Below are 15,594 nucleotides of genomic sequence, written 5' to 3' on the forward strand. Positions count from 1 at the left end.
CAATAGAGCAGCACACATCGCAATCATGGTCTGGAAGTATATTTATAGCATAATAGTTAAGGCAGGCGGGTTTTTAGTTATAAAAAAAAAAAACAAGATAACAGAATAAGAAAATTCTCCATGTTGTTACCCTTAGAATTTCTCACTATTCCCCTGCGGCCTCTATACATGTCTTCCACCACGTCTGTGCAATGTTCAAATTGGCTGCTGTGCATAACAATAAGGCACACGCAAGCTCCCCAGGAGTTCTGTGCACGGAGAACTGATTTCTATATTAACAAATATACGTACATACCCCAAACAATTCATAAACTGAGGTGAATGAGCCTTAGGGCCCGATTACACCAACAGATTATCTGACTAATTTTTTTTAAGCCAAAGCCAGAAATGGATTTGAAAAGAGGAGAACTCTCAGTCTTTCCTTTATTACCTGTTCTATGTTTATAGTCCATTCCTGGCTTTGGCTCAAAAAAATCTGTCAGGTAATCTGTTGGTCTAATAGAGCCCTTAGTAAGGAGTATTGATGAGCGAAAATCCCCAATGTTCGAACCTCAAACACGAATATAAAAAAAAGTTACTTTGATCGTTCATGCTCACCAAACATTTACGGACAAATAACGAACATACAGTAGAAGCGTACATTTCGGTCTACGCACATGTGTACAGATTATTACAGGTTTACAGCATAAATTACGCAGTTGCATACGTTTCAGTCTAGAGTTACCCACATGCGTACAGATTATCAAGTGTAAAGCGTGAATTGCGCGGTTGCGTACATTGCAATCATCGGACATGTGATCGTCGAACACAAACAATTAGCGCTATGTTCGTATGAACATTTACAAACATGTTCGCTCATCAATAGTAAGGAGGAAGCTGTGCATCTGCTCAACTATCTTACAGTACTTCATAACTTCAGCCATACATCAGCCATACCTGCACAGAAGTAAACTACAATATATTGCCAAAAGACATCAAGTTCACTGAAACACAGACATAGAGTATTGATAGATATAATTACAACTAAATGTAAATGCACATACAACATGTGTACCTTTTATTCATAGATCAACCTATTTGTACTCAGCTCCTGTTACTTGGTTACAAATAGGGGGTATTCTGGTGTTGTATAAAAATATAATAAAGTTCCAAGGCCTTGGTAAAATACAGGATAAAAAAATATACTTGCCTACCCTAGTCCCCCTCTCGTCTTGCCGCAGGTCTGATTGTGCATCTTCTTCTGGTCTTCTACCATTCTTTTCTTCAACCTGAATCCAAGATGGCCACTCAGGGCAGGACATTCCAGTTCAGCCAATCACTGGTCACAGCAGTGCCACATCTCGGCCGGCTATTGGCTGAGCGGGAAGGTCCTGCTCCCAGAGCTTGTGGTGGGACCAGCAAGTCCTAAAATCTAGCAACAGAACTAGAAAATAAAAGAAAATAAAAAATAATAATAATAATTAAAAAAAAAATATATATATATATATATATATATATATGCTGGAAAAAAATATGTATGTAGATTACAAAAAGAATAACATTTATATTTAATGGTTTATATGATTATAAAAAGAATGAATGAATTTAAACATGGCTTATGTGTCACTTATAAGTGATCCTATTAAGTTACAGGTCTCCTCAGCTGTCCAGCTGGTCTGTCCTTTCAGGGATTGTCAGTCACCCCCCTAAAAGACAACAAGCCTCTTCATCAGGAGTGGAGAAAATCATTTATCACCAGAACTACGATGACAGGAGCCATGATTATGACATCGCATTGATGAAACTGGAGAAGCCCTTAAACTATTCAGGTGCATTTTTTGTTTTATTATATGACTTATGCAGCACATATCTATCAATCACCAATCGATTGCAGCAAGGTGTCTAGATGGCGGTTGGCATACAAGGTGGCCTCCTGTTTATGGATATGTTGCCACAATGGCAAAAAAAAAGAGAAAAGACAAACATCTTTTCTATTCAAAACTACGTCCGTTATTGCCACAATATGGTTGACTTCAATTCAATGCATTGAAGCCAATGGAATGACAGACGCCCATTGCACACAGTGCGTAAAATGACGGACATTTTCTGCATGGATGTCAAAATAATGGTCATGACAATTAATTTCGGACGTCTTTTGCAAACAATGGACGTTATTTTTTAGTTCCTCACACATAGTTTTTCTTCACAGTCTTTTCACAGTTTTTACTATTAAATTCAATGGACTTCTTAAAGACAATTAAAGTCAATTAAAGACACAAACAAAAGCCAATTAGTAACTTCAAACTAGAATAATGTACCAGCAGCCGTCGTCATATTAACAGGCGGCCAAACAGCAAAATGTACGTCATTTTGTCTTTTGAAAAACAGAAAATAACAAAAGTTGTGTGAACATAGCCTATTTCTTAGTAAGCCTGTGATTATCTTGACATGGAGAGTAGGTTTTTCTTTGGCTTTTTTTGGCTTTTTAATCTCATTTCCTATTATAGTTGGGGTTTCCCCTTTTGGATTAGATTACTTCCACTGCAGATTAGCTAGATAAATTTATTACCGGTGCTTGCCCTAGAAACCATGTTAAAAAGAATCCCATACAGTAATATGCAACTGGATGTGCCCATATGGGATGTATATGTAGATATGATACCTGGAACAGGATTCTATGGACCGATGGTCCCCTTCAAATGGACCAGCGCAGATGGACTCCACTATGCTAGTATATATTAATACCTTCCATGTCCATAAACCAGGAATTGGCAATAAAACCATGTTTCTTTTATAGCTCAACACGTTTCGGCCTATCAAATACAAATATAGGCCTTTCTCAAGTTGCTTAAGAAAGGCCTTTATTTGTATTTGATTGGACGAAACGCGTTGGCAAATTAAAGAATCATAGTTTTATTGCCGATTTCTGGTTTATGTACATGTAAGGTATATAAAATAAATAAATAAATATATATATATATATATATATATATATATATATATATATATATACTGGAGTTCATCTGCACTGGTCCATTTGAAGGGGATCATTGGTCCATAGAATCCTGTTTCAGGTATCATCTACATTTCGATACACCACACCATGAGCTGTGGTGGTTTATGTTACTATAAGCGCACAATGGAATTGAGCTTGTGCCTAGATGTAGCACAACTCCTGAATGGTATTATTCACACATCTTGATTGTTCCTGCTTATATACTACCCCATAAGGCGCCCCTATCTCTAGTTTTCTTTATATAGGATATATGTGGCTTGACCTGTGTACTGGCCAGTGTTTGAGCTAACACTATTGGTACCTATGTAGCTATGATGGAGTAAGATGATAGTTTGGTTTGTTTTATTTGACTGTTTTCTACCATCATAGTAAATTGGGCTCATGATATAGAATGGTGTAAGGAAAAATCTATAGGCTGCTGACAGGGCTGTCCGGGAAGAAACAGGAATTATTTCCCGAACATCTATCTGATAGCATATTTAGACTGCTCTAAATAGCAATAGAGCAATTGATCTACTTTTATTCCGCAAACTATGCAATCCAAGTCTATAGTCTGTGTCTGGTATTTCAGCTCATGTCATAGTAAGATGTCAGTAGAGATCCAGCTAATGAGACCCACACCATTAGCTAGAACAAAGGGGCAGACAGAGGCGCTTTCAGAGCCGAGTACATTGGCCATGACAGTCTCCATGCACCTCTATGAGGCTATCATGGCTTTCATGTTCAGGCTATGTTGCCACTTTGTAAGACACTGGCCGTTCCATGACGCGGCCGGGTCACGGAACGTCCGGTGTCAGAAAAGATCATCCCAGCCGGTACTGTAGTACTGGCCAGATGATATTTACTGCCGCTGAATTCGGATGCGCATCCGTGTGCACCCGCATCCGAATTTCCCCCCTGCTCACAATGGAGTGAACTGACAGGGTTTTCCGTGGCTGCTATTCATTGACTAGCGGCAGCAGAAAACTGACATGTCAGTTTCTTGCGGCGCCGCAAAGCTCCCAGCTGGAGTGTGTACTATGTGTATGCACTCAGGCCAGGATTCCTTAGAAGGCAGCACTACGTAAGTTCCATAGTAATCACGGACGTTGTTACAACGGTCGTGACTACTATGGGATTTATGTAGTGTGAACACTACATAAGTTAAGCCAAGCAGAAACAAAGGTATTTAGGTACTTAGCCAAGCACTTTCTTCCCTTCATTCTAGTGATCAGTGGAGTCTCATATACTATATGTCCCACTGATGCTATGACATGTCCGAAGCTTAGCTGCTGGGTACTCACATACCTCCATTCCCAGTAGTAGCAGCAGTCCTCAATATTGTGCCGTGTAATACAGCCCTTACATACAGTACAGTAAAAGGCTATGTTTACACTGCGTATGAATCCGTCCGTAGTGCGAACTGCGAATATACGCACGTAGTTTTGAGGTTGATGCGTTCGCTTGAAAGTATACGATATCTGCCCGCACAATGCACACTACGTATGAGCTTACGGCCGGATCGTATACGGCGCCGTGAAAAATGAACACGACCATTGTTAGAGAACGGAAATGTTGAAACTCACGGCCGTGGATTCCCATGCGGTCCCGTACGAAGTACTTATTTTAGCCAAATTGAACTTGATTTTTCGATCCAAAAGGTTCTGTGTGGTTTACTGGGCTGGGCGAAGATTTCCAAGTAAATGACCTGCCTCAGATCGCTTCGAAACAAGCTAGGGAAGCATAACTGTACTACGGGCGTATGTTCGCGGTTCGTACGCATCCGGACGCATATTTTTCCCACGCCCGTAGTTTCAGCCGCACATGTACGGCGGCGTACGATCTACGGACGGATTCATACGCAGTGTGAACATAGCCAAATACTGTATTGTATAAGATTGCTGGAGTGCTTTTCAATGCTATAAATGAGTAGTGGTGGGTGCTGAAACCAATTAGACACATTTACATTATTTCCTATGGGAAAGCACTAAACAATATTTTTTATTTTTCTATTGTTTACAATGTTATTCTGGAATATGTGTGCTATATAACATTTTTAGTGTTATTATGGCTTATATTTCTCCCTCTTTTGTGTATGACTCTTTTAATTTGATTAACCTTATTTTCCTCAGATAGCATTCGTCCTGTTTGTCTACCCCAATATGAACAAGACCTCCCTGCGGGCTCTGAATGCTGGGTATCAGGCTGGGGACATACTGATCCTGACAACAGTGAGTCTTGCCCATATAAAACCTCTGGTCCTTACCTTTATATGCACACTAGATTAATTTGCTGCAACAAATCTGTATGAAAATCCATGTACTGCGGATTTGCTGTGGATTTTTCCTTGCCCATTGACTTCAATGGGAATATTCACTACTAAACAACAACATAAATTGCAGATTTCAGTGGGAAAAAAAGATTGCACAAATCACATCTATTTGCTACTCTACAATTTATTATTTTTTTAGATGCTTTTTATAAGATTAGAAATTATTCAGTGTAATAAATAGTAGGAGACATCTGGAAGGACACAGATCCTTTTTTTCCAGCACTGAGTGCTCATTGACAACAGTAATGATGCTCTATTCATTGTCAGAAGACACAGTAGCCCAGACGGATTGTCCATGACCTGTATTGATTTCATGAATGAAATGCGTCCTTCCCCGCTATGTGTGATAATTAAAGTGCTTTCTCAGTTGAATACATGTTGAAAGATTTAAAGGTCAAGCTCTATGACATCCTCCAACCCATACAGGGGGGAGACTCTAGAGATGAAAAAGCGGCCAGTAACTTCAGTGACAACTGAGAACGAAGAAATGTTGTAGCTGTCTTATGGATACGGGAACTGTAAATGAGTAATGTACAGTCATTGTGACTAACCTTGTGCAGGCTCTTAGCAGCTTACAAAATGATAAAATGAGCTGCCAGCATTATACACACAAAGGTATCACAACATAGTGCATGTTGTACACAGAGCATTTTCCCTTCACAGCTCCCGCCATAGCGTGTCTGCCCATTCCTCTCATAGGGTCTATGCCGTCTTGTCTCCCCCTGCATCCTCCAGTCAAAGAGTCCCTGATATTTTGTGTCTCCTTTAGCATGCTTAGGGGCCTATTCCATGGGAGCCGAATTTGCCGATTATCGCTCGGTGGAATAGAGAAAACGATCAGCCGATGATCATGTCATTGGCTGATTGTTTATTTCGGGCCAAACCTAAAATCATCAGTCCCCCACCGAGCATCGCTACGGTGGAATAGCGGTGCGCGGCGGGCGACCGACGATTTGAGAAGCACCATACATTTCCTGGCAGGACTTCTCTGCTCCGTCTTCCTCCCTGGGTCCCGCGACACAGCTTCAGCAGCTCCGGAGCGGCCTGACTGATCTGTCAGACCGCTCAGCCAATCACAGGCCAGGTTGATGCTGCGCCGCGGGACCCTGGGAGGAAGACGGAGCCGAGAAGAGGTCCTGCCAGGTAATGTATGGTGCAGGGGCTGCAAGGACATCAGTAACGGTGTCCCTGCAGCCCTCACTCAACGATCATCGGGTCGCTTACAGATCGGCGCTTGTTTACACCGTTGATCGGGCCCTGCTCGGCCTGTGGAATAGGACCCTTAAGTTCATCCGAACCCGGATTACTGGTGACTGAAGAAGCTGGGTGTAGCCCCAGTGGGTCCTGGAAAACATGAAAACAGCCATAGGCCTTAGGCTGTATCCATGTCCTCCAGGAGTCCCTAGGGAGGCACCCAATTTCTTTAGCCACCAGTAATCAAATGCTGAGACTTCTGGTTTCGGACAAACTCAAGCATGCTCGAGTTACGCTGATCTCTAGTCTCCATTTTATTCTATTTCTACTAACAGCCCCTGCCTCATAATATCTCCCATATTTCCCCCTAAAATAAACCTGCCTGCTTACTGTTTCCATGGTTGTGGAGGGGGCGGTGCTTCCGACTGAGGTGGCGCTCAAGGCGATTGGTATCAAAGAACGTAGGATGCGTTTCAGCCAAGCATGGCCTTCATCAGCTTAGGTAGTACTACCTAAGTTGATGAAGGCCATGCTTGGCCTAAACGCATCCTTATTGTATCTGATGCAAATTGCACAATAAATTAGCAGATCTACTTGGTGAGTGCTGGGTCTTTTCTACCACGTTGCTACTTACTGTCTCCAGACTGACCCTATATAGATGCCCTGAAATGATGCATCAAACCCTTCCAGCCTTGTCACCTATTCAGCCAGTCATCCCGTATAATAGGGGCTTTAGGGTCCATTTACACAGAAAGATTGTCTGACAGATTATCTGCCAAAGATTTGAAGCCAAAGCCAGAAACAAACTATAAACAGAGATCAGGTCTTTGGCAAATAATCTTTCTGTGTAAATGGACCCTATCAAACCTTATACCCAAAGTGAGGACAAGAGTGGTATTGTTTCTGGAAGAAAGCGCCCATGTTTTTTTTAAAAGTCTGGACGACCCCTTTAAAAAGAACCTGTCATCATTTTCATGCTGCCTGATACACAATTCACTGGGTAGAGGGAGAAATCTACCAATCAAGGCAAAAGGAGCAGACAGTGTCACATCCGTGGCCGTGGCACATACCTCTCGTCGCGCCGCTGCTGCCCCATCTCCTGCTCTGTGCCGGGGCTCCTCCTCCTCCAGCTCTGTGTCAGCTCGACGGGCACGTCCCGTCTCCTAGGCAGCACGTGCGCTGGCTCTGCTTTAATTTAAAGGGTCTGTGTGCCTTTAATTGGCTGCTGCTCTGAGGCTCTCTTATAAATTGCAGCCCTGTCCCACCACAGGTGTTGGAGCCTCTACATGTTTCCTAGTGTGTTCAGTCCCAGCTACCTGTTGTTCTTGCCATTGTTCCTGTCTGTTGTTCCTGTCCGTTGTTCTGCCACCTGCTGTTCCGCTTGTGACTGTTATCTGTGTGTCCATCTACCTGCCTGCCTGCCTGCTTACCTACTGTTCCTGCTACAGCTCGTCCGCCGTCACTAGCAAGCCAAGCCAGGGGTAGCGACCTGGGGGTCGCCTGCCGCAGCAAGTCCATCCTGACTCCGCTCCCTGGTGCCGCTTACGCCATCGCTAGTGACGGTCCAGTGGATCCACGACTCCAGTCATTACACTAAGAACCTCCCCAGTGTGGTTCAAGCAGCTTTAAAGTGATGACATGGCCCCAGTGCACCGATATCTCCTCGGGTGACACGCTGAGGCAGAGCCAGGCTGTGGCCAGACTTGAGGGGAGGAGATATCGGTGCACTGGGGTGGGGGGGCGCTAAGCCCTCCTCCAGTGCACCAAGCAAACTCATTTGCATAGATAGAAAACATGGCAGGTTGTGGGAACCATGCAGCCTTTTGAAAAATGGACGACACCATCAGAATCTGCACAGCATCGCCCATCAGGTCATATAAAATATTTATTTACAGATTGAAGTGGTACATTCACTTAAAATAGGCAGGTTCCTTTAAGAGAAACTCATATTATTCTATCCTAAACTAACAATTATTCCATTTGTAAGAGGGTTATGTAATATAGAGTTTATTTTAATTACAGTCTGTTTTTCCAATCCAAAACACAATCTAGCGCTAATTTCCAGGTTACAGATCAGCAGGAGGATTTTGCAGGACGCAGCATGGAGTCTTTCCTGTAGTCTTTAATGCCCAATTAAACAAGAGTTGTCATTTTGTTATTTGCTGTTTGCCTTTATAATGTACAAAGGTATCCTCATGTTTACAGATGGAGAACAGATCCAGAATACTAAATGCAGCCAGGTCTATTAAAGCCTTACTCTACTAAGAGGCTTAAAGTTTAGGATTGACTGCAGGGGTGCGGCAGAAAGTCACTCCACTGCTGAAATCCAAATGAAGCATGAAAATACTTTTAGTATATGTCGCAGTTTTAGGCTATGTGTCGCAGTTTTAGGCTATGTGTCACAGTTTTAGGCTATGTGTCGCAGTTTTAGGCTATGTATAAAAACGGTCTTACTAAACCGCGGTCTTACTGAACCGTGAAGAAAACTACTGACTGCACCAAAATAGCGCAGAGGAGGAAGGTAAGATACATAGCTTCCTCCTCAGCGCCTCCTGTGCAATAAGGACATATCAGCAGGTTAGATTTGTCTAACCTGCTGATAGTTTCCCTTTAAAGTCTATGGACAATGGCCAGAAATAAATGGCATGTACATTATTTCGACCGCCAGAGCCAAACAATAGCTGTTGTACAATACATTGCGTGAAACAATGGCCATTGTTTGCCTTGACTTCAATACAAATCATTGCATCATAAAAAGAAAAGCCATTGTTTTAATTGAAACGGCCGTTCTTTTCATAAAAAGTGCGGTGTGTGAACATAGCCTTACAGTGCTCACAGGTTTAAATTAATGGAGGTTTACCATTAGGCAAAATCATTAACCAGCCACAGTAGCGGGACCCCTATGATTTTGAGAATGGGGACCCCAGTCTACCATTAGAATGGTCATACATTATTTCTGTCACTCCATTCATTCTCTGAGGGAGCTGCTGAAAACATTCTACTAGGAGACTGGGATCCCCCTTCTCAAGACTCAAAATTCTCATAAAAAATTATTTTTGATCGAGAAGATTGCAAGCAGTTTTACAATATACTCTATTTTCTTTAACATTTTCTATGTTTAAATCAGCCCTATACATATGGCCACCTAGGTGTCTCCCTTTACTGTGCATGTGTACAGCTAGTGTGCATGCACATTCAGTAGTAGCAGAGAATCCTGGCGGTGCTCACATTGTATGGTCAGCTCTCCTGTCAGTGACATTATACTAATTATCCCCTGGTAATATGAATAGCTGGTAATATAATTAGCAAAAGTTAATAATATAATTAGTTTAAGTTAATTGCTCTCAGTTGATATACAGCCTGCATGATGAACAGGTATCTTTTCTTGCATGAGCCTGAAAAGGACTGGGACTTCCTGTGTGTGGTCTCTTTATTTTTGAACAGAGAAAAGACCAAATATCGGCCGAAAAGGAGCATGGAGCTCAGTTTGGCCATATGTATAACACTGAATTAAACATAGAAAACTTTAAAACTTCTTGCAATCACAACCCCTGTTAATTTATTTAAAAAAAAAAATTGCAACAGGTACACTTTAAACCCTTACCAGCATCTATTTGTTCCCATACCAGATGGCATAGACTAGACAAACCACTATATCCTAGTCTAACAAATTAACCCCTTACTAAATGAAATCCCCTCCCAATTGGTACCTTTCCAGAGAAGACGAAAATAACCAGATTGTGATTCACTTAGCTAGAATAACAGTAAAAGCTGCTTCCTGTAATACTACCAAACATTATTGGCTTTCAAATTATGTGTTTGAGTGTGGTCTTATACTTTCACCTACTGTCATTCATATGATTTTTCTCAGAATCGCTCTGATGATAGGGCTCTCTTTTAGAAATGTTCCTAGAATTATATATATATATATATATATATATATATATATATATATATTGTAGCACCTACATATTCCACAGTGTGCTGTGTTGGTATTGTCATTACTTATTGTCGGAAGTGTGTGGATGAATCCATATCCACTCTATGCTTGTATTGCTGTGGTAGTCACTGACCTGCTATGCTGCCTATTGAACATGACGGAGAATATACAGTAGTACAACCACAAATTTATAGTATGGCTCAGATGTATTAAAGGGGAACTATCAGCAAGTTAGACAAACCTAACCTGTTGATAGCTCCATAGTGGACACGGGGCGCTAAGGATGAAGGTGTGTCTCTTACCTTCATCCTCGGCACCCTTCCCATACTGTTAGTTGTGCCTGGTAATCCGCTAGGAGCCTAGTGGCCCCCGGGGCGTAGTGCCAGCCCTCTCCATTGATAATCATGGGGGGACCGGATCGGTGCTTGGAGGGGCAGTAGCCATGCCCCTAGTGCTCCTAGCGGATTACCAGGCACAACTAACAGCACAGGAACAGGCCAAGGATGAAGGTAGGAGATAATCCTTTATCCTCAGCACCCTGTGCCCACTAGGGAGCTATCAGCAGGTTAGATTCGTCTATCAGCGGGTGTAATTCGGCCACAGCCACTAATCACAGCTTAAGTTACTTTTTACCAGGCTCATTTAGATATGAATAGGAATGAGCACAACTCGAGCATACTTGGGTCTGTCCAATCCTGACCATGCGGCATATGACTAGCATTGGCTGCAGAAGTTAGATGCAGCCTTAAGCCCTAGCAATTTGTGGTGCTGTGATGTTATTCTGCCAACTATGGATCAGATTCATGCATATTTCATCTCTTTAGCACACATGCCTCAAAGTCTGAAGGAAGCCATGGTGCCCCTCATTAGCACTAAGAAATGCAATAGCTCCTGCATATACAATGGCGACATTACTTCAAGAATGCTTTGTGCTGGCTACCTCGATGGGAAAGTTGATGCATGTCAGGTATGGAATAGTTACTGATGGTAGTGACCGGCTTATACATCAACATCTATTAACTTCATAAGTTATTATAAAACTTACATTAGTAATAAACTCCTCCACTGACCCTACAAGAAACCCAGAATCCAATAAACGTTCCCTAGACGTTCTGGTCAACTGTACATTTATGCTACGGTCTTACCTCCTCCCATAAACACTCTATTTAAAGGGGAACTTAGGTAATCCCTATAAAAGAAAAATAAATAAAATGCACAAAAAGCATATAGGTGCACTCACCAATCCTCCACCAATTGTTTGTTATACAGTAACAAAACGACCAATATCAGTAGTAGCAGGGAATAATGCCATATGACTTACTTCACTGTGGCTGTGTTAACAAAGCAATTGTTTGACATTTTTCCCACTTGTCTATGCTGCTCCTAGGCCCTGATTCAAACTTTTACAAATAATCCATTTTGCAGAAAACTACATCTCCCAGTATGCATTGTACCTTAGAACCACTCGCCAGGTACCCATACCTATCTATCCATCTACATAGGAATCCACAATAAAGCAGCATTGTAAGATTATATACCCGGGGTGCCAGCAACCAGGAAGTCGATCATGGTCCCCACCATCTTACAGCAAACAAAGAAATGTATCAGCACTCCCTCAGATGAAATTCAAATGGTGCGTTCATTTCCAAAAGTGACAAAAAATAAGTTTTAACCCTTAAAAAGGTGCTGTGATAGGGTTCAAACATTGTAACGTGGTGCCTTGGATTACGAGCATAATTCGTTCCGGGACCGTGCTTGTAATCCAAATCCGCTCTTATACCAAAGCAAATATTCTCTTAAGATATAATTGAAATGCAGACAATTGGTTCTACACCCCAAAAATAATGATTTATTATTCTGAATAACATGTAAAACAAATGAAACAAACATTCAGAAACAGCTGAATATGTGATATTATAAGTTACTGTACGGTAATGGAGAGGATGAGAAACACAAGGGCGGACAGACACTGAAGGAATGAGCAGGGCAGATGTGGGCACATTATAGAAGCACTCTCTTTCCGGGGAGAGAGGGGTTACAGCTATAAAGAGATTACCTCCACAGTCCTGTCCTCTGATGTAAGCCCCAGCCTGAAGTGGATCTGCTATGATTTGGAAGGTGAGGGAGACTTCCTGGGTCAGAGTACAGGGCTGTAGATCCCGCTATGAAGACCATGCCCCTTCCCCACTCCCCTCTCACCCAGTATAGGGAGGTCTTACACCAAAACAATGCTCTTAAACCAAGTTACAGTTTTGGAAAACTGTGAGCTCTTCTTGCAAAAACGTTCTCAGTCCAAGTTATTTTTAAATCAAGGTACCACTGTATTTTTTGCCACCTTTGGAAATAAATGCACAATTTGGATTTCATCTAAGCAAGTGCCGCTACGTTGCTTTGTTTACTATTCATCCACATAGATAGATTAGAGAGAGAGGGATGAAACAACAGTGTGTCCTTTACCCTATACTACTCAGGAGATTCTGTTGTTTCCCCGCCCTTGGCCAGGAGATCACTGTGTGATGTCAGTGGTGGGCAGGCTAAGAGATGAGGTGTTACAGCTTGCCTGGCAACAGAAGAGACTGAGATCATGTGACTTGTCTCAGAAGAACGGGGGAGAAAAGAGGAGTCGAGACAGAGATGACAAAGATGATTTATATAGTGAGGATTTATAAACCTATTACAAACAAGCTTAGTTTATGGGTGGCTTAAATCTTCCTCAACCGGAGTTCCTCTTTAATCAATATGTGGTAACTGTACAGGCTGGAAGACTTTACAAAACTTTAGTTGGTACAAATGGACCCTCATTGTTTAATGTGGAGGTAATGTTTTGTTTTTGTCTCTCTAGGGTGACAGCGGAGGGCCCTTGGTTTGTCAGACTGACTATACCTGGCGCCTCGTTGGAGTGGTGAGCTGGGGAATGGGATGTGCTGAGCCCAACCGTCCGGGCGTTTATACAAAGATTGGATCCTTTTTAGACTGGATACATAAGATTATTGAGGTAATAGTCTTTTGGAAAGTCCTCCACATTTTTAGTGTGTTCGGCTTCCAAAAACTAAAAAAAAATACTGGAGGATTATAATTTTTTTTTTTTTTCAGGAAGACTAGAGACAGAACTGGTGGACAACAGATGTGATGGTATTGCAACCCATTTCCATCCACCTTCACAATGATATACCAATGATGGCCGATCTATCCAGCTCATGGCAGTGACTGGGAAGCAGCCGTATAAAGGACATCTTATATACGTCTTACTATGAAATCCACATATTTCTCCTCATCAACAATCTAGGTGGATATTGTACCAATCCGTTCACTTATTTTCACGGTTGGTGCCAGTACAGGACTCCATGCCAAAGTATGTTATGCTTGTCATATAACAAAAGTGTCAGACTAGCCATTGAAATTACTGCTGAACACTAAGCCTTAAAGGGGCAGTTCGCCATTTTTTTAATTTCTTTCAAATCAACTGGTGACAGAAAGTCTCAGAGATTTGTAATTTACCTCCAATAAAAAAAAAATCCAGTCTTCCAGTACTTATCAGCTGCTGTATGTCTTGCAGGAAGTGGTGTATTCTTTCCTGTCTGGCACAGTGCTCTCTGCTGCCACCTTTGTCCATGACAAGAACTGGTCATAGCAGTAGCAAATCTCTAAAGAAAACATCTCTTTCTTTCCAGACTGGAAAAAAATACACCATTTCCTGCAGGACACACAGCAGCTGATGAGTACTGGAAGACTGGAGATTTTCTTTTTTAAATAAGTAAATAACAAATATCTGGCACTTTCTAACACCAGTTGATTTGAAAAAAAAAATAATTGGTGAACAAGCCCTTTAAAGCCTACAGCGTATACTACACAGGTTTTATAGACGGCCGCCATTGTTTTCTGTGCTATATGGTGCAGGATGTCTGTAATTACAGGTTAATGAGCAGCTACATCACACTGTCCGCTATTATGGGGGAATGTCAGGAAGCGGTTACCTCGGAGGTGGAAGATCCCTACATCTAAAGAGGACAGTACGCTCTGCTATCATAGTCGAGTTTCTGCCGACGTTCTAGAAACGACATCCAGAGATAAAGCCAATTCCCCATTCATTTCTAGGATGATTGGTGTGGTGGATTTTGTGTAATTAGTATAATTGATTGCTCCTGTAATTACTCTCAGTCATGAGTTGCTGTTTTTTTGCTCTGTCTTATTGAAGTGATATAATAAATCTTATTTAAGTCGTTTTGACAGCTGTATCCTCGCTGGAGACTTCTCTTTTTTTTCTATTAAAGAACAATGTTTTACAGCTGCTGAGAACAAACAGAGGCTCTGAAGCTGAAATACATGTGTGATCTGGCTTCATACAGAGGACACCGCAACATTTGTGCATCTCCATTTTGTTTTCATGTCCTGGCATTTAGTTGCATTCCCTTCTCACTTTTTGATGCTTATTTTTCCTCAGGTGGGTATTGTGGCTATTCTACAGAATAAACATTTAGAGGGCTTTTTCGAGGGTCAGGCGGCCTTTTCGATGTTTACCTCGGTTTCGTACTTGCACCATACTTTTTGTATGCAGCAGTGCAAGGTATTACAGCTTTGCCCCATTCACTTGAGTAGACCAACATGGCAATACCATGACCCACCATTACAGAAAGTATGGCTGTTAGAGATGAGTGCAATTTAACCCTTTCAAGACCATGGGCCATTGATGCCTCAATGCCCAGGTCCTTTTAAGACTTCAGCTTATGGGATCATAATGAAGCTAAAGTCCCTATCTCAACCCCCTCCCCTTTGTCGCCTGCCGCTGCTAGAAGCTTGTAACAGCGGCAGGGGAGAGAGGGCACAGCTCATGGCCGTGTGTTGGCCTTAACCCTTTGAGGACCAGGCCCAAAATGACCCAGTGGACCGCGCAAATTTTGAACTTAGTGTTTTCGTTTTTTCCCTCCTCCCCTTCTAAGAGCTCTAGCACTCTCAGTTTTCTATCTACAGGCCATGTAAGTGCTTGTTTTTTACAGGAATAGTTGGACTTTGTAATGGCGTCATTCATTTTACCATAACTTGTATGACGGAACCCCAAATATATTATTTATGAAGATATAAATAGGTGAAATCGTAAAAAAGAATGCAATATGGTAACTTTTGGGGGGTTCCTGTGTCTACGTAATGCACTATATG

At 42.0% G+C, this 15,594-nt stretch overlaps 1 protein-coding gene across 1 annotated transcript in view; it reads left to right on the forward strand.

The window, feature by feature from the left end:
* Positions 1-13,703, forward strand: part of TMPRSS5 (transmembrane serine protease 5) — a 36,109-nt gene extending 22,406 nt beyond the window's left edge. The window contains exons 8-12 of the mRNA XM_069947597.1: positions 1,627-1,808; positions 5,107-5,205; positions 11,265-11,407; positions 13,283-13,435; positions 13,534-13,703. Coding sequence (XP_069803698.1) covers positions 1,627-1,808; positions 5,107-5,205; positions 11,265-11,407; positions 13,283-13,435; positions 13,534-13,542 — 586 coding nt within the window. The 3' untranslated portion in view covers positions 13,543-13,703. The remainder of the gene's footprint in view (positions 1-1,626; positions 1,809-5,106; positions 5,206-11,264; positions 11,408-13,282; positions 13,436-13,533) is intronic.
* Positions 13,704-15,594: the final 1,891 nt, after the last annotated feature.

Source organism: Dendropsophus ebraccatus, chromosome 12 (genome assembly GCF_027789765.1).
Source record: "Dendropsophus ebraccatus isolate aDenEbr1 chromosome 12, aDenEbr1.pat, whole genome shotgun sequence".
NCBI classification, from domain to species: Eukaryota; Metazoa; Chordata; class Amphibia; order Anura; family Hylidae; genus Dendropsophus; species Dendropsophus ebraccatus.